Source organism: Phaenicophaeus curvirostris, chromosome Z, assembly GCF_032191515.1.
Source record: "Phaenicophaeus curvirostris isolate KB17595 chromosome Z, BPBGC_Pcur_1.0, whole genome shotgun sequence".
In the NCBI taxonomy this organism is placed as follows: Eukaryota; Metazoa; Chordata; class Aves; order Cuculiformes; family Cuculidae; genus Phaenicophaeus; species Phaenicophaeus curvirostris.
Window position 1 is genome coordinate 50246669 of NC_091431.1, and position 27308 is coordinate 50273976.

Here is a 27308-nt window from a genome sequence, read left to right on the forward strand (position 1 = left end):
AAGTAACACCTCCCCAGCATCACCCTACATGTAGTCCAGGACCAGCAGCCTCAATCATTTCACAGAAAAAGCTTCTAAAAGATCCTAAACTGGGAGGGCTGATGGGGAGATTGGAGGGTTGGCAGAAGAAGATATCTTCTTCAATTCTACCCTGTCATCCACCTTCCCCCACCCCTTATTGAAGAGTTCCTGTCAAGTTACCTTGACCTCAGCAACCAGGGCCATCAAGAACAAAGATAACAGGCCAGCTATACGGTACTGGCCACATGGTACTGCACACTTAGAGCTAATTTAGGATAAAAGTCAGATATAAGACCATGTGCCTTGAATCCATAATAATGGTTGGTGTGTAAGAACTAATGTAAGGTGATAATTAACTGTATAAAAACTAATTACAAGCACAAGGCATGCTGCTACTGAATGTTGGTCTAAAAAGTACAAAGTTTTCTTTCTAAAGTTTCAAATTGACCTAATTTGTCAGTCTCATCGCTCCCCTCACAGCCACCTCCAGTTTCTCGATACATATATAACTATATTTGTGTGCACACATATCTATACATGCACACATATTAAGTTGTGAAAGAGATTAAAATAAGCTTTTCTTAAGAGAGCTACTTGAAAAGCTTTAAGAATATATTGGACACTAGTCAAAATACAATCTGTGTTAAGGGTCTGTAGACATGGTGCTATGAATTTTCTTTCAACCTTTCCTCTGTCCTGAGGGATGGTGGACTTCAACTTAGTGGAAAGACACACTAAACAGACTAAGAAATGACTGAAGTTACTGCTTGGATTAGAATTCATGAGGGAAATGACAAAACCAGGAACTGAAGTTTATGCCTAAAGGAGACAAAGAGATAAACCAGGAGAAACTGAAGCAACACTGCAGTAGTCATCTGTAAAGAACTATTCTGCTCACAACTTTGGGATGCAACAAGACAGGAGAAGGCCTGTGCAGCTGAACATTAGTAGATAAAAAGTATTCTGACCTTTTAAATTAGCATTCTAGGAATGCGTATCAGAGAGCAAGATCTAATACTGTACAAATCCTCAATAGATAAGTTAAAAGCGTCATTAGTGGCTATCACATGACAGATCAGATAATAAGCAGTAGGTTGCCTAGCAGGACTGTTGAGTAACACTACAACCCTGAAGGAGAGTGACATATAATCCAACTGTATCTATAAACAATAAATCAACTATAAAGCAATCTTCTGAAAATGCACAGAAATTCAGATTGATCAAGAATAAGGATTGCAAATACCACTGAAAAATTTGCTGAGGTATAAAATCAGCTTTAACATCAAATGCAAACACTGGAATTATTTAAGGCTTGGTGTAGCATCTGTGAGAAATGTTCTACAGCATGGAAATGCTCTAATATAAAGCATGGGCAGGAATTATGATGCTGAAGTGGATGTCAAATCATGAGCACTTAAATCATAATTGATTCTCTTAATAAAAAAAGTGGGGGAATGGTATTCCCAATGAAAATAAAATCTTGACAGAAGTACTGCTGGATTACAGCTTTAATTTCAAGTGTGTGGTAACACATGATGATATGCAAGTACTAAAGCTGAATTCTTCAGCAATATTAAGTAATCCTAAAATATTTGGTTAATAAACATATTACTCATTTTTTTTTCCACATCTTCACCATTATGGAATTTGTCATCATAATATGAAGAATGTTCTCACCTGAGCTGATCTGGAGGTATATTTTTCCACTTCTGACCTAATCTTCTTCATGTGTTCTACGGAAGAAATCTTCTATTTCCTCACCCTGCCAAATAACTGTTTACTGCTTGCCAGGGATATTAGCACTCTATAGCACTCTCACAAACACAGGACAACATTCTGATATTTTCACTTTGAACATCAACCCATCTGTTGCTGGTTCAGGTAACTCAGAGATACAAAAATCAGTACAGAGGATGTGAATGCTAAAAATAATTGTCCAAGCAACTTCTGCCTGCTGCACAGGCAGCAGCCCAGTTTCATTATTGCCTAAGCATCAACTCCCTTTCTCTCCACTCTCCTGTTGCTCCTCGGCGTTTTCATCTCCAGACTACAATTGCCTCAGGAGTTTCACATATACATAAAAATTCCTGATCACTCTGGCCCCTCTCTAGAATATCCATTCAGACTTCTCTTCCATCTAGCCAAAGTTTTTCCACCAGTCTGGATTTAGCTACTCGGTTATTTAAGGCACACACCAAAGCCTAAATGTACTCATTGCCACGTGTCCTAAATACACCCCTGTATAGTCAGGGTTTGTATCCTAATCTCAGTTTACCTAGGTCATCTTTTTACTAGCAATTAAATATGAGGAAGCACTTGATCAAATCACAGAAAACAAATTCATTAAATGCTTATAAATTCATACTAAAACACATTGTTTTCCAAACTCAGACAGTTGGAAACAGTATTTTCCTATGGAATTATCAATTACTACAAATTTACCATGATGGTATATCTGCCCAGGGCATGGATTTATTGCTTAGCTTTTTTTTAATAAAAGCTTTCACCAACTGAAAGCTATCAGTTCCCATTCAACTTAACAAGTGATTGAATCAAACCCATCAGTAGATAAAAGCTGTAATTACATCATTCGTTTATCATAAGCAGGTCTGATAGCAAAATCAAGGTTTGGAGCAGCAGTGAGAGCAATGCAAATGCAAAGTTTACCCACATTAGTCCTCCAAGTGCATAGAAGTGCATCCACTTCTATGCACCATCTCGCCAATTGCTTCCAAACTACTTACATTTCACATTCTATATAATATAAACAGGCCAATGTACTGCTAACATCAAGGTAAGTCTATTTTGCAAGACATGATTCTTCACACTGAAAGTGTTTTAAACAACACTACCAAGAATATTTGTCTAGCACTGACATCTCCTTCAATTAAAATTACACACCTTTATTCTAAAACTTAAATATTCGTAAAGTTTAAAGTTTCTGGGAAAAAAAGCTCTCATAGGAAGCTTCTGTAACTGTTTAAATTGACAAATGAGTGAAGCATGTTCTGTTAACCTGCCAATCTATTTTAAAAAATGTCAACCTGTATTTCCTCTTGCACGTGCCCAATTATCAATAGTGGCCAGCATCACACTAAAAATAAAACAGAAATACTGCTACGTTGAGGGAGGGTGGCTGTAAAACTCACTGTATTTTTAATATGTGGGCTAAGTATTTTCTTATTGGTGGCTGATAACTGGAAAGAACCATCTCACTTTCTTCTGGCCATATGTAAGGAAAGGAGAAGCTTAAAATTGGAAACTACCAGTTTAGCTCTTTCATGTATAGTATTCTTTTTCTTTCCATAAACTGGAACTAACATACATTTATACAAGCCCTAATTTATAACATGAATATTTATTAAGTTCTTTACAACAAAAATTTATTGTTATTTGGGGAAAAAACAAGCCTAGGGAAATTCTCTAAGTTCTCTCTCAGGCAGACTTCAGTTTTCAATCATACTGCCTGTCCTGAGCTCCAGATATTTACAACAGATACTCAAGAAATCCACCTTTTCAGATGTTCATTCTCAAGGGGAATGGCTAACAACTTGTACATTAATATAAAACATCATCACTGCCTTCATTAAGCAAGAGTGCTTTCTAATTACATTTTCTGGGGAAAAAAAAACAAGGTTACTGAAAAGATCTCCATTATGTAAACTTAATTTATTGCTCAATTCTGGTGCAGGTATTTCCATAGAACAACCTATACCCTCACTTCAGCAGTTGCAATACTGGACCTGACGGTCACTAACACAAGTGAGCTCATCAGTGATATTAGGATTGGAGGCAGCCTGGGCTGCAGTGGTCAAGCACTGGTGAAGTTCAAGGTTTTGAGGGATATGGGGCAAGTGAGGAGTGTAGTCGGGACCCTAAATTTCAGGAAAGCAGACTTCAGCTCAGTAGGACCCCCATGGTCCTGGGATACAAGAGAGCAGAGGGTACAAGAGAGCAGAACAGAGCTGGCAAATATTTAAGGATGCTTTTCATGAAGCACAAGAGCACTCAGTCCCCAGATGTAGGAAATCGGGCAAGGAAGGGACCAGTGTGGCTGAGTCAAGACCTGCTGGTAAACTGAAGAGCAAGAGGGAACTGCAGGGGCAGTGCAAGCAGGGAGAAGGGACCTGGGCCTGTGAGAACCTCATGAGGTTCAGCAAGGCCAAGTGCAAGGTCCTACACCTGGGTTGGGGCAATCTCTGATTTCAGTACAGGATGGGGGATGATGTGATTGGGAGCAGCCCTGTAGAGAAGGACCTGGGTGTGCAGATGCATGAGAATCTTGACACGAGCCAGCAATGTGCCTAGACCAACAAGAAAGCTGAGGAGGGACTGTTTACAAAGGTACGTAGTGATAGGATTAGGGGCAATGGGTATAAACTGGAGAGGGACAGATTTAGACTAGGCATTAGGAAGAATTTCTTTGCTATGAATGTGATGAGGCCCTGGCACAGGCTACCCAGGGAAGTTGTGGCTGCCCCATCCCTGGAGGTGTTCAAGGCCAGGGTGGATGGGACCTTGGGCAGCCTGGTCTAGAGGGAAGTGTCCCTGCCCAGGGCAGGGGGGTTGGAGCTAGATGATCTTTAAGGCTCCTTCCAACCCAAACTAGTCTATGATTCCATGATCTCTTTATAGCACAGTAAAAACAAAGCATTCTTAAAGCTAAAAGCCAATAGCATGTTTCCATTACCATTTTGACATGGGTATGCATCATCACAACATAACTAAAACAAAGGAAAACCACTGCACCACAGCTACCGTATTTTGTTTAGGATACTTAATCAGAAATCTAGATTTTTTTCTACAAAAGTAATGTATAAGGAAAGGAAGATGAAGACTAACCACTGGATTATAAGAGTATGGTATGTGTGGATCCTATTGGAAGAAACGCTGCAGGTTAAGTTGGAACATAAGCTTTTGGAGCTCTTCCTGTATAGGTAGTCACCACTAGTGACATAGTGACAAAAAAAATACAAAGTTCAGATATGGCTGAGCTTAAGTATTCTCAAAATTTGACAAGCATGGCATTTATCTGTGCTTTTTTCAGGATTCTACATGTGGGCACATGCAGAAGAGCTATCCTGACCCACCAAATCCTTTCTGGAAAAAAACTAGATCTCATGAGGTAAACACATTGGTTTTTAGGATTTGTAAACATGAAAAGTCTATTGATATAAATCACCACCAGGATTAAATTAGTGCTGTTTTTTCTGTAAGACTGCCTGAAGTGGGGGGGCAGTGCAGGTGACCTCCAGATTTCCCTTCTAGCTTAAATTATTCTATGCATACCGTGTTATTCTTGATATAGCACACTGTGACTGCACGAGTCAGTGGAAGTCACTCTGTACAAAAGTAGCAATGGCGCTATCAGAAAACAGTAATCAAGGCAAACACAGTACAACTGAAAGGCCAGTTTGCCTGGAAGTTGGACTTCTAGCTATACCGAGCATTTCTGTTAGTTCTTTTAATGACAGATCCTAGACATTCCAACTCCAAAGTTGAACCTCATGGATTCACCATTACAGGACTACCGTGAACATCTACTCCTAATTGTGTACGCAGAAGTCCCCACTGAGATTGACTCTAAGATTGAAAGTACAAAGATTTATTGTAATAAAGGCTATCTTTAAAAACATCATCTGGCTTTCAAAACAAACTACAGCAGTAATTTAGGATGTCCAGACGAGATTAATGTAAGAAAGCTTAAGAATGTGCGTATATGAATATTTTATAATACCCATAATTTCATCTCATCCTTTGATCACACCGCAGAACTTCCAACTTGTGTTCAAACTTCCATTCTCTTATAAACAAAATAAACATCTTTGGGGTATTCTCCTTACCTGGCTAAAAGCAACTCAGCATCTTTATCGACTTTCACTGCCCTCTCCATAACTTAATTCACATGGCCAGTTCTTGATAGTTTATTACTTGATGCAATCCAGCAAGTATACAATAAATATTCATGCTTTAGTCCTCCATTCCAGAAAAATCAGCTCTTTTCAGTCCTAGTGGTTAATATAAAAAGCAGTCCAAACCGACCGCATCTTTTTCATTCAATTAAAGACTATATTTCACAGGAACCTACCTGTTTTGGAAGGATTACATTATAATTCTACACTTGAAATACCTGAAGAAGCTATTTTAACAAGCTAATTTAACAAGTCTTCCTCTCACTAAATACAGATGGTAGAAACAAGTGTCTCAAAATATCCCTGTAGGCTTATCTGCCTATCAATCTCTGCCCAATGTGATATGAATGATAAAACAAGAGGACAAGCAAATGCACCTTTCTGAATACAACATTAATGTCTCAATTAATAGTGTGACTAGGCTGACCTTCAATGCTGGAAGTACAGTAAGACTAGTCAGTGACAGCAGCTTTCCAAATTTATGCTTATACATCAACAAAACATAGACATTCTATACTCCTGGTAGCATTAGTTACACACAGAAAATTGTTACGCACCCTGTTGAATCAAAGAGTGCATACCTAGTCTGAGTGCTTAAAAGAAAGTTTCATTAAAATCCAATCACTTTTTCCTACAAGGAAACATTAGAGCCATCAACACCATCTCATACTACTCATGTTCTGCTTTGTACTGAAGGAAAGCTTGCTGAGATACACCAGCTTAGGAGACAGGTAATTCCTATGCCCGACTCTGGACTGGCAAGATTAAGGAAAATTAAACTTACAGTATAGTGAAAGACTATTTAAACGCTCAAGACAAAGATCCCAGCTACATCATATCAGTGCTACTGAACACTAAGCCACAGAGAAATCTGACTTTCCGTCTCTATCAAAGTAATTATAAGGCAGAGTAAAGAGCAAATTCAATTGACAGAAAAAGTAGGTTTTACACAGTATTTCAACATTTTATCAGCTATTGGTTTTCTCCGATGCATTCAAATACATGCTAGTAAGCTCACAGTAAAATATTACAAGGACAGGAAAGTAAAGATTAACTATGTACCTCAGGAAGAATATCTTCAATGCTTATCTCTGAGTATAATTAATTTTCTATTGAAGACCAGTGTTTTTAAAAGATTTTCAACTTGCTGCCGAACAACTACCAAACTAAAAGCCCTTGTGCTAAAACTTTAGCTTAAAAGAATAACTTCAGAAAAACAAGAGACAGAATAACTGCATGACAATGCCAGAAGTAAATATAAATATCCTAGAGACATTAAATGATCCAACAGTATCCCTGAACCTCTAATACCTACACAACGATCACTAACTGCAGCTAGAAGTAATTAGTGGGCCTTTATTAGGTTTCAGAGATGCCATCTCAAACCACAATCAAACAAACTGTCAAATACTACTCACAAAGCATGAGCCTCAATGAAAACAGAATAACTAAAATACCAGATTAATTTTTAGATCTTTGCACACTTTTTACTTTCCTCAACTCCACAGCATCTTTCTCAACGTATTCAAGAACTGGAAAAAATGTAAGGGCTGCACTCCAAGTTACCAGATGTAACAAGTGCCAGATTGAAGAGGAAAAAAGCTATCTGTAAGAAGTTGCAGCATTACACACTTCCCAGCCAGAAGATAAGCTCACCAACTTCCCTTTATGAAGAGCAATGTACCAAAATATTCCAGCAGCAGTAGCTGCATTGTTATAATCTCTCACCACAACTGGAATTCAGGTGGCTGAGATGTGCTCTGCAGCATGCTTTCAGATGACCCTTGGCCTATTGCCTTGCCACCATGTTCCCATCTCCGCCTGGTTGGCGTGTTAAGCCTGCTGCTAGTGAAGTCGAGACCAGGCCTTTTTGGAAGGCCTGGTCAGAGTCTGGTACTACTACAGACTGCCGAAAGTACACATAAGTCAGATTTCCTAGAGACTGTTTTTGCGCACCATGTATCAGTAAATCTTGAACATGGTTTAAAGTTTTACACAGCTTAAAAAGAATTTTAAAATAGATGAGGTGATGTTTTCATTTTTAGATGACCGCAGTACCTGTCAGATATTTAAATGTAAACCCCTGCGTTTTCTTCATAAGCTTTTTTCCAAAATGCTTACGGTTGACACAATCAATCCAGACATTTTTTTCAAGCCCATATGAGTTCAATAAAATTCTATTTGTAAGCTGAATATTAGTAAGAAATACAACTTCTCATTTGTCATCCTCATTTCAGTCTAAATAGTGATATTTAACACTACTACTCTGAGAACTTCAGTGCTACAAAGAAGTCCTGCTATATTTTCTCCTATATCACATAACTGGACTACTTAACAGTAACACAGAAAAGCTACAGCATGCTTTTCCATAAGCACTAGCCATAATTAATATATACCATAGGTTTGAAAGCCACAAAACCCACATTACCTTCTACAGCCAATTCATCTTCGAGATTTCACCTCTATGCAGGCTCTTTATTCTTATCAATATAAGACCGGATCTTGTATCATTAGACAAAAACAGCAACACACTGACTTGTTTAAGAGAAGTAAGCACATATTAAAACACTTTCTTGCAGTAATGTTCTAGAGAGTCACATTCAGAAAGCACAGCCAAAGATCTACTACCTTCTCTTGAGTACAAAGTGTAAGGACAGTGACGGATAGTGTCTCCTTTAGGAAGCTGCCCTGGGATCTTACGCCAACCTCTGGAAAAAGTTTGCAGCCTCCAGAGGCAAACTGTATCCCTGCCCACAGAAACCTCTAACATAAGAGATGAAAACGTGCTTACTGCAGCTGCAAATAAGACTGTCTTGTTTTCTTATTGGAACTCCTTGCCCTCCTCCACAGTGCTCCACTGATACCACTAACTTTAATAACAGATGACCTAATAGCATTTGCCATATCTATGTTTGCTTTCACCAGGCACCAGACTACAAATATGTAACACCTCAAACCATGAAAAGATGGCAATAATGAAATAGCACTTACTGTAATCACAGCCTTGCTCAGACAGATAGAGCCTCTGCAGCCATATTCTGTTTCGTCTTCAGACTTGTAATAACTGAGTGTGTTGCGTTTCAGAGTTACCCATCGATCCTGCCACCCATGAATGTAGTTGGTCCACTGTCAAAAAAAATTTCCAAAGATCAGCTAATAAAAAAATAACAATAAACAGTGTGACTGACATTTCTCAGGATTTCAAGCAGCAGGAGAAAAAAGCAACTTTTAAAAATAAGTTCTTCTCGGTTGAGAATTTTATTCTGCTCAGAGCTTTTAAAACAATTTTACAAACTCCCAAAGGTACTAAACCCCAGTTGTTTCAAGTGAGCAATAGCATAAGAGATGTCTTGACTACAACTGCATTGAGAAAGCCAGTTAAACATAATAAACATACAAATTGAGGAAAGGAGAGGAGAGGAGAAAAATCAAACATTAATCAGTAAGGTGAGTTTAGCCATCTAATTTAAAATCCAGAGCTAGCAAAAGCCAAACTTAAGGGGAACATAAAATAATGTATTTTATATGGAAATTAATTTTTACAAAAGTGTTTTTACTGAATTATCTAGTTTACCTCATATAAATACAAACATACCACTATCCCACAGTACAGTATATAACTACTGTAGTGCTTGGAGTAGTCAGTTTACTATCAGTTCAATACTGCCCACAGATACTGCTTTAGGCTTTAATTCCTAACCACCTTCTCATTAAGATACTCGCTTATTAGCAGATGTCCAATCATCCTTTTGCTATTTAAATCTTTCTAAGGATTCCACGTTCATCTATGGAATGAAGGCAATACTCCAGGAACAAGACCTGGATTCCTCCTACAGAATAAGTCACCTCATCTAAAAAGAAGTGACTAAACATTCTGGTTACAAGTCTTATATCCACAACACCTTCCCAGCTGCACTCTGTAGAACCATACAATACTGAAAGAGCATCGGGACTGTTCTGCAGCTGTGATGATATACTGGTGCTTGGTCTTCAATCATAGTCAACCGACAAGCTTGTATCCACACTATACTATGCTTATGAGTTAATACACAGATTAGTTAATACTTGCCCCATAACTACATATTAACTCGAGTAATAACAAGAGGAGGCTGGAGGAAAACAAATTCTATAGCTAAGAAATTCCTAACAATTTTCAGGCGTAGGCTAGAACTTGGTTTGCTCTCCAAAGATAACAGCCCTTTTTGATGTCTTAATGCATCGAATTGCTAAGTTCAGTGTTTCTTAAAGAAGGTCTCAGCTGTGCTCAGTAAATGAACTGGTAGCACAAGAAGCTATGGAGGTATGTTATTTACTGTCTTCCACTCTTCCTGTTTCTCATATTCCCAACTCCTCTCAGTTGTGAAAGGCAGAGTCCAAAGTTATCTTGGGAAAAAGAGCACGGGACAGAGAGGAGACCACCTTTGTCTGACAAAGTTCAGTGAGACAAGTATAGCAATCAATCTTGCATTTGCTGTTGCAATCAAAATGTGCCAGGACTTAAGAGACTCCTTAAAGTATACTGTGCAGGCACTAGATTTGGAAAAAAAAAGACAACTTTCTTTTTTTTTCAACAAGCATCTAGATTCTTGTGCTTCAAGAAAGATTCATCCACAATGAAGTTCTTTCTTTGTATCCACCTTAAAATTGTTAACAGGAAGTACAATGGAAAAACGCTTAGAGTTCTGAACACTTAGCAACCAGCAGGATGCATTTCTAATAAGCTTCTCTTACCAAACTATTCCGTTTCCTTCAAAGCTTCTCTCTTTACTGAAGGGCAGAAATGAAACAAAACTAAGCACGCAGAGAACTGCAGCCTACTTTTATTGCTTCAGAATTAAATTGTATAAAAAAAGTTATTAAAAAGATAATATTTCCTTAGTAGAAAGGTTGGTGTTCTCCTATTTCATTTTAGTTAGTATGTCTCATGCATTATTAAGGCATCAACTAACAAAAGGTAAACTTATCCCTCAACCATATTAACTGCAACAGGTTTCATCATACTCGGCTATTCAGATTACATCCTGTGTTCTCACAGGAAAGGCAATGTCAGCTACAATCAGCATAACCATCCAGAAAAATGAAAAGTTTGCACGTAGGTATGCTACAGAATGTCAGAAGATTTCACCTGCTACACCAAAAAGAAACATTTGGACTTCATGTATTTAATGTGCCAGGAAAAAAGTAATTACATCCCACAAATACTAAAATCTGTAATGATGGAAGCATCTAATCAGTGGACAACTTGGCAATGGAAAAAACCCAATAAAACTACACTAACCCAAACCCTCACATTTTAACTGCTGCAGCATCCCACATCTACCTTACTGTCACCACCTCCTGCTCCTCATCCACTACAGACGAAAATGTCTTACAAATGAAAGCCAAGACCCTTCATTCCTCCTAATTGTTCTGCCCGTTTCTGGCATCAGATACATTTTCAGGCTGGAAAGAGTTCACTGAGTTCCTCACACAAAGCGGAAACCCAGCCCTGTTGTGGCTGTTTCCTCAGCACCCAGGGCAGATTTATGATCTCCATGTCCTGTGACCCATGCCTCCTACACTGGCTTGTGCCCAGCCTTATTTTGTGGGACAGGGAAAAAAATTCAAAACACGATGCTTAAATTCTAAATGTATCTTGACGTTTTTAATAGAATCATAGAATAGTTTGGGTTGGAAAGGACCTTAAAAGTCATCTCATTCCAAGCCCCCAGCCATGGGCAGGGACGTGTCCCACTGGATCAGGTTGCTCCAAGCCCCATCCAACTTGGCCTGGAATGCCACCAGGGATGGGGCAGCCACAGTTTCCCTGGGCAACCTGTGCCAGGGCCTCACCACCCTCATAATGAGGAGATTATTCTGAAGGTACTTTCTGTAATAAAAGAAATAAATCAGTAATTAGAAAAATAAATACCCGAGTTCAAAGTTGGCAATACAATATTCACCTTGAAACTGTTTACTTTTAAAAGCGGGAATGAGTTCCAGCGCGATTTCCCTCCCCCGCCTCCCGCCCCGTTCGGACCGCGGATCCCGGGGAGCCGCCGGGCCCCACCAGGCCGCCGCTCACCTTGCTGAGCACCCCGCACAGCTCCACGGGCTGCCCGAGCTCGGCCTCGGGGTCCTCCTCGGAGCCGGACGAGTGCCAGCTCTGGTTGTCCGACATGGAGCCCCGAGCCGCGGCCACTGCCGGCACGGGAAGGGCTTGGCTCGGCCGAGGGGGAACGGAGCGGCGGCACTCCCTGCTCAGGCGACACCGGCGCCGCCCGCCCCGGGATTCTTCCCCCTCACGGCAGCAGCAGCCACAGCATAGAGGGTGGCGGGGAGAGGAGGGGCGAGCGCTCACAGCTCGGCCGCCCGGGCCGCCCCAGCCGCCATCTTAACGCGAGGCGGGCGCTCCCTGCCGCTATTTACCGCCTCCGCTCCGCCCCCGCCCCGCGGGGCCCGACGGGAGTTGTAGTCTCTCCCCCTGCGCGGGGACCGACGGGAGTTGTAGTCCCTCCCCTCGCCCCAGCGGCGCTGACCGGGGTAGTAGTCTTTGCTCTCACCCTCGACCCCAGCCGCGGTGCCCGACGGGAGTCGTAGTTTCCTCCCCTAGCAATGCCCGATGGGAGTTGTAGTCCTCTCCCGTGCCGCGGGAAGCCCGGCTGCCGGCGCCTCTCGGGAGAGGCGCTTTCTGGCGCTCGCCGGCGGGTCGCGGCCGTCGCGCTTACGGGTTTCGCCTCCGCGCCCCGGGGTGAGGTGGGGAGTTCTGCTGCGCCGAGCGGGAGTGGCGGGGCTGCTGGGACGCGCGTTTGCTCTTTTTGGGATGAGGAAGGGGCTTTTCTTTAGCGAGGCGAAACGTCTCCGCAGCCCCTCTTGCTTTCAGGCGCGAGGGATGCATCCTCGCCTTCCTCGCTTCAAACTCGGTACGCTCTAAGGCGGCGGCCTCACCTTTCCCGCAACAAAGATGGTGGCCGCAAAAAACGTTCCTGTCACAAAGATGGCGGCCGCGAAACCATTCCGGTCACAAAAATGGCGGCCGCAAAGCCATTCCCGTAACAAAGATGGCGGCCGCGGCGCCGCAGGAAGGGGCGTGGGGCGCTCCCGGCTGAGTGCGGAGGGCGGGTCCCGTCCCGTAAAAGCGTTTCTGCTGGCGGTCTTTGGGGCGAAGCGGCTGTTAAGGAAAAAAAAACCAAAAACCCAACAGGAAAAAAAAGCAGTTGAGCGTGTCGCTTCCCAGTTGCTGAGCAGGTGCGGCGGGCTGGGAAGGGCTTAAGGTTTGTGCAGGCTCATCTCCCTTCTCATGATTTCTTGGGTGAAAATAAGTATATAAAAAGCGTCAGTGAAGGAAGCTTCATCTTTGAAACGCAGGCTGTTGGCTGTATTGCAAGAGCAACCCAGGACAGTTGTATTTTCCCGACTACTTCCTTACGACAAATCGTGTGTGATTTTTCCATGTTTTTCTGCTTCAGAGTTTACTGGTTTTCTGAAAGAGCTCTTAGTGTTGACACGGTTATTTATGTTCGCTGTCTAAGTATGTAGCAGTTAAAAACTGAATAATATTAATAGCAGCCCAAAGCCTTTGCTGTAATGAGTGCAGCAGTGAAAGCGATCGTTAAAGCAGGAATAAAGAACACTCACCGATGTTGTAATGTTTGTGTAATCACTGGAATATGCAGGAAAATTTTTAAACGAGTCTATTGTGGGTGCTATTTTAGACAATAATACATAAATCTTTGAGAAACTATGTTCTTTGATTCACTAGCTTTTTGGAAAGAAACCGAGTGAGGTATTTTTAGTGCCTGTTGCGATGTACTGCAACTCTTAAGCAAGCAGAGTAACAGAGTTTCGTATATGTTGATATGCATGAGAAATAGTTCTTCTTTGCAGTAAGTTGCTAAAGTTAAGTGAGATTACTTGGGTTTTTTTCCCCCAGTAAACTCTAAATGAATTTCTTTCTCTGCCCTGATCCAGAGCAGAAGTTGGAAGAGACATGTCTGAACAAATCCTTTTGGCAGTGATGCATACTCCTTAACCATGTGCTGTTATGCTTTTAGTCTAGGACTATTTGCTTAACTGTAGAAGTAGCTTCTCTCCCCCCCCCCCCCCTTTTTTTTTTCCTCTCTGGAACACAGAACGACTCAGGTGTTAAAAAAATAAAAATGTCACGGGCAGATAATCTTTCAAGTTCTTTAACAAACATATTCTTCACTATGAGAGTGGTGAGGCACTGGCATAGGTTGACCAGGGAAACTGTGGCTGCCCCATCCCTGGAGGTGTTCAAGTCCAGGTTGAATGGGGCTTTGAGCAACCTGATCCAGTGGGAGGTGTCCCTGTCCATGGTAGGGGGCTTGGAATGAGATGATCTTTAAGGTCCCTTCCAACCCAAACTATTCTATGATTCCATTATATTCATCCTTGTAAGACAGAATGTTTGTTAGATTACTAATCGTAGATAATATCTTATAACCAAACTTTAAACAAACAGCACCAAACACATCCTCAAAGGTTTACCTTTTCAACTTTTTGTGTAATGTTTTGTCTATGCTGACCAATAACTTTTTTTTGCATCTGCCATATCTTCCTAATATGTCTTATTTTTTCATAACATCACTAGCTTATGTTCTTCCTAAAGGTGTGTTGGGATTGTGAATACCTGATGTAAATTAATTCTTATTTCTAACGTTCAGACCATCTTCTTCATATATAACTTGCTGTCTATTACTTTTGATGAGATCAGGACATACCCACGTTACCGAGAATGTGGTGCTTTAGAAATGGATTTGTAAAGGGAAGATTGGGTTCTGAGGACCTTAAATTCATCTTATGCATGTTTTAAGAGGTGTTTCTTTGGACTAGTTAGCCTGGTCCCACGGAAGGCACTTGAATTAGCAATTGTAATGCGTCAAGGGGCGTGGTTTAGTGTTTGATAGGAATGGTTGGACTCGATGATCCGGTGGGTCTCTTCCAATGTGGTTATTCTATGATTCTATGATTCTAAGCGTGCTCTGAAAGCACGGTTTTCCCGTTTAGTTTAGGTTGAAAGGAATCTGGTTTCCCTGCTCCAGGAGCAATCTAGGATGCAAACCAAAGCATGGGAAATGGTGATGATCAAACCGATACGCTCTACCTGTTTGTATGCCTTTTCCACAGGTCCTTTATTTTGTACTTCATTGCTGTGATTGTTCTTTCCATGTAAATCCCAGTACTCGGTCTGTGCCCCAGCTAGTGTCGTAGAGATTGCAAAAAGTTTAAGAATTACTGATTTAACTGGAAATAGTCTTCACCTTTGTTAGAACAGAAGAACAGATAATGTTGTTTTGTATTGCTTATAAGCTATTTGTAATAAAAAATTATTTCTTGAGTTTTACTACTAAAGATGTTAGTCATAAGCATCATGAAGTGGATAACTTTAGAAATATCTGATTTTTTTCTTCTCCATTTTTATATTTCTTATTTCCACTATTGTACCTTCTGGTTTAGTGTGTTCATTGTATGTTGTTAAAACACATTAATCACCAGCTTATAAACATGTCCATGCTCATGGTTATGTTTGGTCTTGAATTTAAGACTATTTTTTTAAGAGGATCCTTGAAGGAGCTTTGTTTGTACCACAACATGTTGCCCAATAGCATAGGCTCAGAGATAAAAATTATTCAGACATATTTTTCTAAAACAGTTGTAATCTCTGGGAATCACTGTATTAGGGTTTTCCTTCTAAGTAAAAATAAAAAAAAAAACAAACAAAAACCAAAGCAGAAAACTGCTGCTATTTGTGAATATGTTCGCAATAAACACATACTATAGAAACGAAGTTGCAGGTAACTGCACCACTTGTGATGTAGTTTTTACTGGTGAATGTGCTTAATCATGTTGCAGTTCCTTGATTATTTTTTTTTATGGGTTAAACTGCAAATTTGTTTTCAGTAATCTAGAAGTACTAGGGAACTTTGGTTAGAACCTTGAGATAAATCTTTGCATTTGAAAGGTCTTATAAATTGCTGAATAGAGACAGAAGATATCACAGTTCCTTGCCCTTTGAATAAACCATGAAGTTGTAAAGATAAGAGGTTTTTTTAGATAGGGAAGCTGAAAGCAGGGTTTTCAACAGAATTGTACTGCATCTTCCCTGCAGAAAATTAATATAGGATGAGTATTCCACTTGTTTCACTTATGTAACTTTTCACATAAGTGAATAATTGTTCAAATGGTGTAAAACCCATATTTTGACATTTAATTTTGGGCATTATCAGAAGCAGTTTCTATTATGTTTACTTTGCAGTGTGATTTTTTTTTTTTTTTACTTTTTAAAAGGATTTAATTGTCTGTAATTTGTTGTATTTTAAAGCCAGTGAGTTTAGAAAAGACATAATTCTAGGGCTTTGTTTTTTTGAAGGCTAATTCTAGGTGCTTCTATGGGATCAATGTTTTTATAAAATGTTGAGTCAACTGCTACTTGAAAAATTGTTTATATCAGCTTGGACAGCTGTTATTTTCACTTCTGCAAATCCTAGCCCAGTTTTCTGTTCAGTATTAATTTATCATGCGCCTTGAATTATTACATACTTAGATCTTTCTTAGAAGATTCTGTTTTCTAGGGAACTGTATCTTACTGTATGTTGTGAGAGAGACAGAATAGTTAAACATTAGCACTTTGAATACATTAGTAAGGAAGCTAGGTGGTTAATACCATGTATATTAAATGCTGATTACATTGTTGTGCAGTTGCCCCTGCTAGTTCTTTTCTTGTACCTAGTTATAGGATTAAAACTGACAGGAGTCCTCTTCTTGAGGCTTTTGGGAAACCAGGCACAAGTAAATATCAGTCTCCCTGTGGCTGAAAAGAATTGAGCAGTTAGTTCAAAAGGACCATCTGATGTACTTGCTTTCATGTGTATTTGTTTTTCAGTGGTTTACCCTGCTGCGAAGGAGGGACTGTAAAGCCTGAGATACTTAAACTTAATTTTCAGAGAAACGTGTTTTTAGAAGGAAATGAGAGTTAAGGAGTTTGTTAAATTTGATCCCATCAGCCAGAAAAGCGGTACGCCACTTGTTGGAAAGTTTTGAGATAAATCCACATAATGGATGCATCAAGTAATATGAAATCAAATGCAATACTGGAGTTTGTACTGTAACCTTTTAAATACCAGAAATGTTACAAGTAGTCTAGCGGGGTTGAATTTTTCCTAATTTGTTGAATGTATGTTCATCCTTGCCTTAGAAATTCAAGAAATAAAGCAAGGCATTTGTGGGTAACAAATTGCTCTAATGACCTGACTGTTGGTACATGAATTTCTATGCAAAAGTGTTAGCTGGTTTTTAGTTTTTTAACAATATTGACTTGAACGTTTGGATGCACAGTCTAGATGAAAATAGTTCTGCTCAGTGAGTAGAATAAAGAATGTACGTACACGGCCACCAGTTCAATCTTAGTTAACAATTGGAGTGAAAATAAAGTGGTGTCTGTTGAAGAACTTGATTTAGATGAGTTGTGGTATCATTGGGAAAGTCTTGTATAGTTTCTTTTTATTAATTACTTATAATACTGTTTCAGTGGTATCCAGAGGTTTTGTTTTGAAGTGGCCTGTGATGTGGTTCCCAGTTGTTATAATTTCCAGTGCAAGGGAGACGTTTGAAAGGTTGGGGTTGAAAGTTGCTCATGAATCAGTCTGCTTGGCTTGTTCTGCATTCACTCTTCAATCCTTTATTCTTCAAGAATTCTTCAATGCTTGGCAAAAAGTAATGAAATATAGTCTTCGGTACACATGATCTTCATTTCTGCCCAAGAGTGACTGTGCTTACTTACAGTGGAGTTTAACAGCTTTCCTCATCTCTTGTCAAAATAATTTTTATTAGCATTTTTTGCTTGTTTGTTTTGGTGCATTTTTTTTGTTTTGTTTGTTTGTTTAAATTACTTGATTTCTTATCCTGTGACTCTGTTTGTATGTAACTTCCTATATGAATTTCCTGGGGTATATTTTATATTTTACATTTATATAAACTGAAAGTTTTTGTAAATACTTGAATACGAGTTTTCATGTCTGCAATCCAGAGCAGTAACTGCTTATGAGTTTATAGGTTTTGCTACAGAAATCTTCTTACAACACTTAAGCTTACTTCCATGTCAATAAAGTGACTGCAAAGAATGGTTATTAGTCACCTTTTTTTTTTTTTTGTAGCATTCTCACTAGGGAAACACACTTATCCATCTTGCTTTATTTTCTTGATGTTTCTTGTCTTGGCTTATGAGGTTTTTTTGTTGTATTAAATGTGTGTTACGGCAAGGTGGTGGACCAGCAAAGTTTTATGGCAAGTGTATTTTTTGAAATAACTAAAGTTGCCTCTTTTAGAGTCCTGAACTACTGAATTACTTTTACTGGAGATGTGTTAAAGTTGGATATTTCATATTTGACTTTTGAAGACAAAATTTTTGGAATATACTACAATAAATTAATGAAATGTTATTGGAAGCTTTTATGAGTTTCACAGAAATAAAAAAATAATTCTATTTAGATTCTTCTTCTAGCCATCTTAAAAATAATAACTGAAAATTTGTAGAAAGGAGTCTTTAATAATTGTTTTGCTATTTGTAGCAGTGGGATTTTTTGCACGTTGTGGAGACTTACTCAGCGCAGTTGGGTTGTAAAAGATGGTCTTTTATATCTGTAATATATATCTTGAGTCCTAAGTTTAGCTTGAGAGCTCTGGGGAAGCTGGCAGTTGTGTATCTTAGTAACTTGTTTCCATTTCGCTGTTGGCATGAGCATTTGTGATAGCAAAGATGTGAGAATTTGATTTTTTTTAAATGAGGACTTGTACAAGATTTACATGTGTCAAATCATAATTCTATATGTGAATAAATTTTTCAAGCTTTTCCATGCTTATATCATTTTCCAGTCCTGGTACTTCTTCACAGCAAGTTAACGCTACCAATTAAACTGTTAGCAGTCTGCGTGATAACACTGTGTCCACTGAACGGAATATTCTTAGAAATCATTTTTATTTTTATTTTGTATTGTTTTATAACTTGAAAATAATAATATGAAGGCATTTAAGTTTTCACACAATGCACAGGGCTTCTGTTGCTGGACTTGGAGGATTTTTAATGAAGAGAGGCTGGAGGAATGGTACAGGGTCAAATAGAAGCCATTTCCTGCAGTCTAGTTGAGTCAACTGTCCAAAAATGTGCTAAATGTGGATAAAGGTAGACACACTTGAAATTAAATCGTTGCTCTGATTTTACTGCTGTTTCCGTCGCTTGATACTTTTGTATACGATATAGCCCTGCCTGACAGGTTCACTGAGTACCTGTGCTTGCTTCTAGAAAAGCTTGATTGAGGTGTTATTAGTGGTCTTTTTCCACTTACAAGCATCACATGTTACTAATAAAGCTTCCTGTACAGTCATGCTATTCTGTGGTTCCTCTACACTGTTTGGTTTTGCATTAACTGTTGGCATCCACTGCCAAAGTCTTCCTCTTTGCTTTTAAGAGAACCTTACAGCACCAATTGGAAAGTTACCTCTTCCAGCTGATTCTCCTGCTCCCTTTCCCCTATTCCCAAATTACAGTAATAATAAGGTAGTATTTAATTGTAGGCTGCTTTCACAGACTTCTCTGTTTTCACACCCTACTTACACAGTATGATGCTGAGAGATATCATGTGTTCTGTTAGGGAAAACAGCTCAGTCTTGCAGCAGTTTCTTGAGGTGACAGCGTGCCAAAAATATGTCACTCTTTGCCTAGACTGTTCTGAGTTAGTGATTCATTAGACTCTAAACCTTTACCCACTTTTTTCAAGTTAATTTAGCAAATATTTTATAAGATTGTGACACCACAAGGCCAATGTTTTCTCTAGGTTAGTTTTCCATTAAAAATGACTCCCTTGTCCTTACCAGCTTCTATACTGACATTTTATTCACATTTTGCATAGTGATTCAAACCGTGCTTCTTCTGCGCTTCCTTTAAATATAATACTTCTGTTCTCATTTTGTCTATGGCAAATGATCCACTGGTTTTATCCGACAGTGGTGTGTCTGTTGTCATATTGTAGCTTTTGTGATTAATTTCAATATGCTAAATATTTTACATATTTTTCTTCAGGTCTGTTAAATCTGAAACCAAGGTAATCTTCAGGTTCTGTTCATCTTTAGTTGCTGAAAATTGTATCAGTTACTCATGTTTTCCCTTCTGTTCACCTTGAAGCTTTGGTGGATAACTAACGTCATGTTCTCAAACAAATGTTTTATTGTTAATCCCAACTAAGGTATTATCTTATGTTTATAGATGTTATCATCTGGTACTAGCAATGTATTTTGTTCCACACAAGAAGCTGAAAAGATAAAACACATCAGGAGAGCACCATTTATGAGAATTTTAAAAAACAATTATTTTTTCCATCACTGGTATCATCATGGTAATTTTTTTCTCGTTGGGTTTATAACAGTGTTTTAGAGAAGGTTTTTGACTGGCACAAATTAGTGTTTAAAGGTTCTGCTACAAAATGGAGTCTTTAGTGGTGATCTGAATGAGGAGGGGGGTAAAGATTTGTGTATGCCAGGGATAAAGACGCTTTCAGAAGTAAGGAACAGCTAAAAAATATTGTAAAGCCTGGAACAGGAGGTGAAAGAGATCTTGTGTTCATTACGTCTTCTTAGAGGGAAGGAGTGATAAAAGAACCAGGCGGCAATAACGGAGAGACATTTACCTTGAGGAAAGTTTATTGTGGTGGTAATTGATGCAGGGTTATGTATGAGCTTGGGATGAAACTTGGAATGTTGTGTGGGATGGAGTGCTTTTTCCTTTGATTGAAGTCTAGCAAGCCTATTCTGGTAAATGCTTATATTAACTGTAAGAGAGTGTCCTGCTGTAAGTGAAAAAGTTATAAGAATGTTTGTCATTGTGGCCTTTTATTTGATAGGTACACATTAAGAGCTAAGAGGCCACTCCCATTCCTGGTTGCCATTATAATAACTCAAGTGCTGCTAAAGGGTCAAGAGAGGAGTTCTGATCTTTATATAATAATCTATTCTTTGAAATACAGTGAGAGATACAGACGTAAATGCAGCATTAACTACCTGATCTTGCATCTTCATAAGATGTTGTATATAATAATCTGAAATAATAGGATATGATTAAAATTGGTATATTTTTGTCAGAATTTTTTCTTTTAAAGGTGACTTTAATATCTTGAGTTCAGTTGGTTAACAAGTTTCAGGAGAAGATCTTCAGGAAAATATAAACTTTACTATGATAAATTTTTAAAAAGTAATCCATGTGGTTTTTTGACAGCAAAAATTCATCTCTAAATGCAGAAATTCATAATCACCTCCTTCAGTTTGGTTGCCAGTGAGGCCCACTTAATGCCGCTTTCCCACTCCAGGACTTTAAATTAAAAATGCAGCCCTCATAAATTTGTGTAGTTTGTGGTTGTTTAATAGAGCTGGTATATGTGCCTGAAGAGGGAGGCTCCTCCAAACAGGAAGGGCTTGTGTCACCGGGTGCAGCTTGAAGGGGAAGTTTAGGAGTGAATGTGCTTCCTGCATGACAGTAAAGTGAAGTGGCTTATGAGTCAGCAGCCTGGGATAGAAAGAAATTCTTTCTGTATACTTTTCCAGTAATAAATATTAAGTAATTTATGCCAGTATCGCCCTTGGATTCTGCTTGTTTTAAGCAGGCAAAAGTAAGACCACAGGTTCGTGCCACAGAGGGTAAAACGTGCTTTCATTAGTTTTTTGTGATCAATTTAATATCAATACAATTTACCATATAATTAGAACCTGTTTTAAGGTTTCAGTTGTTTACTTTCATAAACAACAAGGGAAGATGTCAGAAGTTCATGTGTCAGAAACTGCATGAATAAGAAATTACTGATGGCAATAATTGAGTAGCAAAGCTTGATGTGTTCTGTTAGTTGAATAGCATGGCTCTACATATTAATGGAAGAAAGGAACACATTCATTTTATAGTGAATTAAGCAAGAGGGTTTTATTCTAAACTTTTAATTGAAGCATTCTCTTTCTAAAAGATGAGCAGTTCCAAATTTGAGCTGGAAATTAGTGGGAAAGATTCTGTAGCTACTCTTAAGCAGGAATGAGGACTAAACCAGCAGTGGTCTTCTGCATTTTAAACTCATCCAGTTTCTTTTGTTTTATTGTTATAATCTAGTCAACATTATTTGGTGTTTAAGGCAGTATAGTCAGTATCGTGTCACTTTCAACTGACAGGGTAGCATACAGGCATAAATCTCCTGAGTATGTGTAAGGTACTTTCAGCCTTTACCTGAAGCTGGTGGTGCTCAATTATTTCTGTAAAGGAGCTTTTAAAATACTATCTTTTTAAGTTAGTAAAAAAGGTAAAATCTTAATGTCTCCAAGCTCTGATAGAGTTGTAGGTGGCTTTATGTGATGAGCGTGGCAGGTCAGTCACTTTACAGGAATACATGTCTTTGTATTTATGATAAGTACGTTGCTTTCTGAATAAAATGCTTATTCAACAAATACAACAAATGATTTTTTTTTGTAATTGTTCAGCTGGAACTTAGAAACAAATACATGATTTAAATTACTTTTTTTAGGAAATAAGTCTTAAAAGAGGCACTTGTGTTCAAGAAGTGCTATGAACAACATGAAAAAAGTTGCTACCAGCTCTTGCAATGATGATGTTCTGCTTAGAATGGGCCTTAATGATAACAAAGCTGGAATGCAAGGATTGGACAAAGAGAAAATCAATAAAATCATCATGGAAGCCACCAAGGTTGGTATGATTACTCTTTTCCTGGTGCTTTATCTGTTGTACAGTATCATAAGACCTTCTTTTGAAATTTTATCCCTCATGTAGATGGAGGGCGGCTTCTAAGAATAAACGTGTATTTGGAGAAGAAGAGGAGGGACAGTAGCTTTGAGTACCGTAGGGTACTCTTCATTTCATCCATAGGAACATGGAGGAACACAACTGAGTATGTCTTTAGGTGCTTCTTTTTGCCTGAAGACGTACATAAATATAATGGCATTGTCCAGAAGTAAGCATGATGGTTTCAGTTTCCTTAGATGTCTTGTTTTCCCCTTTCCTATTCCTTTTGCTGTCCCTGTCATTAATCAGCCAATATGATATAATCAACCTTTTCTAGTATTTTCAGTACAGCAGAAAACACTACAAACAGCTGTTATTTGGGAGACTTCTTTTGTTTGCATTTTTACCTTGATGCTTGATATGCTATTAAGCCCCTTTTTGATTAGACGTTTCTTCTACTTATTCTGTTCACTCTTTCTTTAAAAATTAGTGCTTTGTTTTACATATCCCTAGTAATGTGATTTGGATTACTTTTTTCATCAAAACAGATACTGTTTCATTTCCTTGTATGAAATAGAATAAGCTTTAAAATAGGCTTGCACAATTAATATATCAGTATCTAGCTATGTATTCCTGTCCAAAAAGCAGACTATAAATACCAGATAGGGCTCGAGAAATCTGAGAAGAGGCAGACTCTTTTTCTTAAGCTTTTCTTTAGTCTTCAAAATGACATCTGCAAACTCTACCCACAATTTTATCACAACAACATTTTGTAGCATTTCAACTGCGAAATACTGCAAGAGACCTAGAAAATCCCATAGCTTAGTAACAATTTAAGTATTAGGTTGCTTCCCACGCCAACATTTTGATACTTCTTTCAGAGAGTCTCAACAAGTCATGTTTGATTGCAGAGGGAGAAAAGATGAATTGCATGTCTGATGTTGAAAGAAAATGCACCCCAATTTCTTCTAATTAGAGATTTCTTCTAAGCAATCAGACATGATGGATTGCAGTCTTGCCTTTCATCCTTTTTATGTTTTTGTTTTTTTATATAAATGCTTGACTCTTATTTGATTGTGGCTGAATTCTTGGCATCAGTTACAGTTTTGTTGCCAGAGGTTTTGAGTGAAAAAATTTTCCACTTTTGCGGTTTTTATCAGGTAGTTCAATAGAAGACATTACCTCTTCCTGCAAATGTTATTTCTCTTGTAAGCTAGGCAGATGTTGAAAGAAAAATATTTTGTTTCCTGATTTTGAGTTTTCCTCTTTTCTGTTTTATGTTATGCTTTTTTTTTGTTACAACTCAGGAAGGGAAGTCTCATTATATGTTCTTTACACGATTGTTGTCTTTTTATGTTTTTATTACATCCCCTTTTATTCATTCTTGAAGAAGCAATTACATAATTGAGAGCAAGAGGATTTTTTTTTTAATAACCATTTGCTTTTCATCATACTCTCTCTCAAATGTGTTCTGATTCTGCAATGTCTTTCAAGATTAAATGGTCAATGAAATACTTAACATTATAAGTGGATTTTTTTACAGTGTCAGTGTTAATTTCCATGTGGATTAAACTAAATGGAAGTCTGGCAAATGCTTAAATAATATTTATTTTTAGTTATATGGTTCTTATATGGGAGGTATTGCAAAGGGTAGTTTTACTTGGAATTTTGTTGTCAGGTGTTAGGACAAGTAAATATAATACACATAACTTCTCTGAATAGTCTCTTTTACTCATCTGAGTATAGGGGATCTGCGAAGGACGAATATATTTGTTTCATTTGAGGAGAGAGGTGTAAAGCACCACAGGTCTCTTTTCTGTATCTTTTATATGAAAATCCAGAGCATGCATTAAAAACCGTTACTATGGTTTACATTTTCTATGGTTAAAGATCATTTGGGGTTGTTTATAGAAAAGGACAAATAAAAACCCTAGTGTTTTTGCAATTTTCTTCCAGGGTTCTAGATTTTATGAAAATGAACTTAAAAAAGATCAACAGGTTAACCAACGGATTGAAAAAATGATGCAGATAAAAGAGAAAATTACAACACAACAGCTCTTGAAAGCACAGCTGCAGGTACTAATCTTGTAAAGACTTTTTGGAGTAAATGGCAAATGTTACATGTTTTGGTTTGTGTATTACATTACATTTTGGTGGCATTAAGTGAGCAGTATGTTAACTACCATTTGATGTTAGTCATGAAATACACAATACTTTGATGATGTAATCTTTCCAGAAGGATAAACAGTAAAATCACTCAGAAATATTCCTTAAATGAGTAAACTGAAGCAAAGTAATTCCTGTTCTTTTAAGTCTGACTAAAGGGATGTAATTATGGTTTATATAAAAGTTTTATTGAATACCTTGTTAAGAAGTATCATCAGTCTTGAGTTTACTTTCTGTTTTTATAGAATACATATATTTGTGTTCAATGGCTTGTAATGGGATGCGGGGGATAAGTTGTCAACACTTCTGGATATAATTTATTCCTTATTTATGCTAATTAATGAAAAATTCATCATGGGAAGCAGTCACAAGGAATAAAAGTGGCTTGAATTAGAAGGACAAAGAGACTAATTTCTCTTCTCAACTGCTAATGATAGATGATAGTGTCCAAAGTACTACTGTGCATGAAAGGTTGTTAAAAAAATGTGTCACCAAGGTTGCACACTAAACATTCTTAGGTGCAACAGAATTGAAGTTGCTAGTAGAAGCTTAGATCCTTTCCTTTTTCATCTGTACTGTAATTCAGTCTTTATTATGTTATTGCGTGCTATTTTTCCCTAACAGGATTCTTGCTTCTTTCTCTGCATAGTGTAGAAAATGTTCACTGAGCAGGCAGTTACTCAATATTTACTGTTGTCCTCATTGCTCAACAGGTGACCCCAAGCTTTATTTGTTGTACACTAGTCTAATTGAGCTTTGAATGCAGAATTACTTACTTCCTCATAGGCTTCTCCATTTTGTACATTACACAGTGTGAGTTCTTTAAATGATTCTTGCAGTACTCCAGCAAAGTCGAATGATGTTTTTCTTCTGTAAATGAGGAGCTAAAGCACATGAAGATTAACCACATCCATTAATTTTGAATGCTGTTGTCAGGATTACAGGTCCCAAGCTTTGGCATGTCTGGTTTTTTTTTTTGTTCATTACAGATTTGCAAGTCACTTCTGTAAATTAGATGCCAGTGTCTCAAATTTGTGCCCAGAAAAGCTTGGAATTACTAAGTATCTCTGAAAAGTTACAAGCCTATATGCCATAGCTAGTTGTAGTTAATCTTGTCCATTTTTTGTGGGTTTTTTGATTTTTTTTTTCTTTAGTTTTTCTGGAATAGCTTTTAAATAATCTAGTTATGAAAAAATACTTCCATTTCCATCCTTCCTTCACCACAGCAGTCTTAATTTTACAAAAAAGCAGTCTTTCTTATAAAATGAATGACAGAGATCATATAAAATTAGTGTATAGTTATGTAGTTAAAGAATATATAGTGAAAGCCAATAAATTTTAATTGTTTTGACTACCCTTCTGCTATCTTGATTCACTGATCTTGCAACATATCTTCTTTTAATGTTTCTATAAAAATTACTTTCTATAGAAGTAAAAGGAAGCATCAGAATAGGCAAATTCTTTCATGTGAGTCTTCCTGGGACTAGTGTTTTGCAAACGGTTTTACTGATGTTTACAATTTTTATCCATGTGGATTTTATACCAGGTGTTTATTCTGTAAATAGTTACTGTTATCTTAAAATGGTATCACTCTTACCTCTTCACCTTGTCAGGTGCTTTTACGAAAACTAAAGAGATTTTGAATAGTCTTTTCTGGTTTACTTTCACAAATCAATTTAAGATTAAGAGCGGTTACTCTTTAAATTTTCTGAAAGTTGCTATTATCAAAATTATAAGCCTAATTACAATTTGTGCTCTTTTTTTTAATCTTGCTTAGAAATAAAAAAACCTTAGTGTCTCTACTTAGCTTCAAAGGAAAATTGAAGGCAGCTTTAAAAAGTTGTTAGACTAGCTTGCCTCTGGGAATTGTTCCATAGCTTGCTTTCTCTTACTAAGGAAATATTGGTAGATGCTCAGAAATCCCTAAGTACATTTGGGTCTGTTTTGGTTTGGTATATTACTTGTATCAGTTGCTTTTGCTGAACAGTTATTGTTATGTATTTCTGATAATTTTAATATAATTTTACATCATTCTTCACATGTGTTAGCTGATCAGTAAATATCATGTTAGAAATACATTTAGGGACAAAAAGCAAAAGGAGTTTGTTATAAATTTAATAAAATTAAATACAGAAGTTTATATAACTAGAGGGGTGATTGACAGAACTAATAAATTCAGCAGTTTCAGTTTGAGAGTAACTTGAAAATTGTCTGTATAGTTTAGAATAAGGATGCTTTTCATGATTATAGTGTGACTTGAACATTTGCTGAGTTAGTAGTAGTAATGTATAATGAAATTCCCCACTGTTTTGTTGTTCTTTGGAAGTCTTTCCTCTTGTGCTTTTAATTTGCCTAAACCAGTTTTCTTGGCCTCAGGGAGCATACTGTGCTCTGCTGTATGGAATAGCCTAGTTTGAGACCCTATTCTAGCCTTTCAACCTTCA

At 37.9% G+C, this 27308-nt stretch overlaps 2 protein-coding genes across 5 annotated transcripts in view; one reads left to right on the top strand and one right to left on the bottom strand.

Moving 5' to 3' along the window:
- The window catches only part of CERT1 (ceramide transporter 1), a 75335-nt gene extending 62991 nt beyond the window's left edge, over positions 1–12344 (bottom strand). Inside the window, exons 1-2 of one of the 3 annotated variants that reach the window (XM_069881138.1) lie at positions 11998–12344; positions 8925–9059 (exon numbers count right to left, since the gene is read on the bottom strand). In XM_069881138.1, coding sequence (XP_069737239.1) covers positions 8925–9059; positions 11998–12093 — 231 coding nt within the window. In that variant the 5' untranslated portion in view covers positions 12094–12344. The remainder of the gene's footprint in view (positions 1–8924; positions 9060–11997) is intronic. The other 2 variants (XM_069881136.1, XM_069881137.1) reach the window with 2 other exon arrangements.
- Positions 12345–13100: 756 nt separating this feature from the next.
- Positions 13101–27308, top strand: part of POLK (DNA polymerase kappa) — a 32241-nt gene continuing 18033 nt past the window's right edge. The window contains exons 1-3 of one of the 2 annotated variants that reach the window (XM_069880036.1): positions 13101–13160; positions 22484–22662; positions 24655–24774. In XM_069880036.1, the coding sequence (XP_069736137.1) occupies positions 22525–22662; positions 24655–24774 (258 nt within the window). In that variant the 5' untranslated portion in view covers positions 13101–13160; positions 22484–22524. Of the gene's footprint in view, positions 13187–22483; positions 22663–24654; positions 24775–27308 lie in introns of both variants that reach the window. The other variant, XM_069880035.1, reaches the window with a different exon arrangement.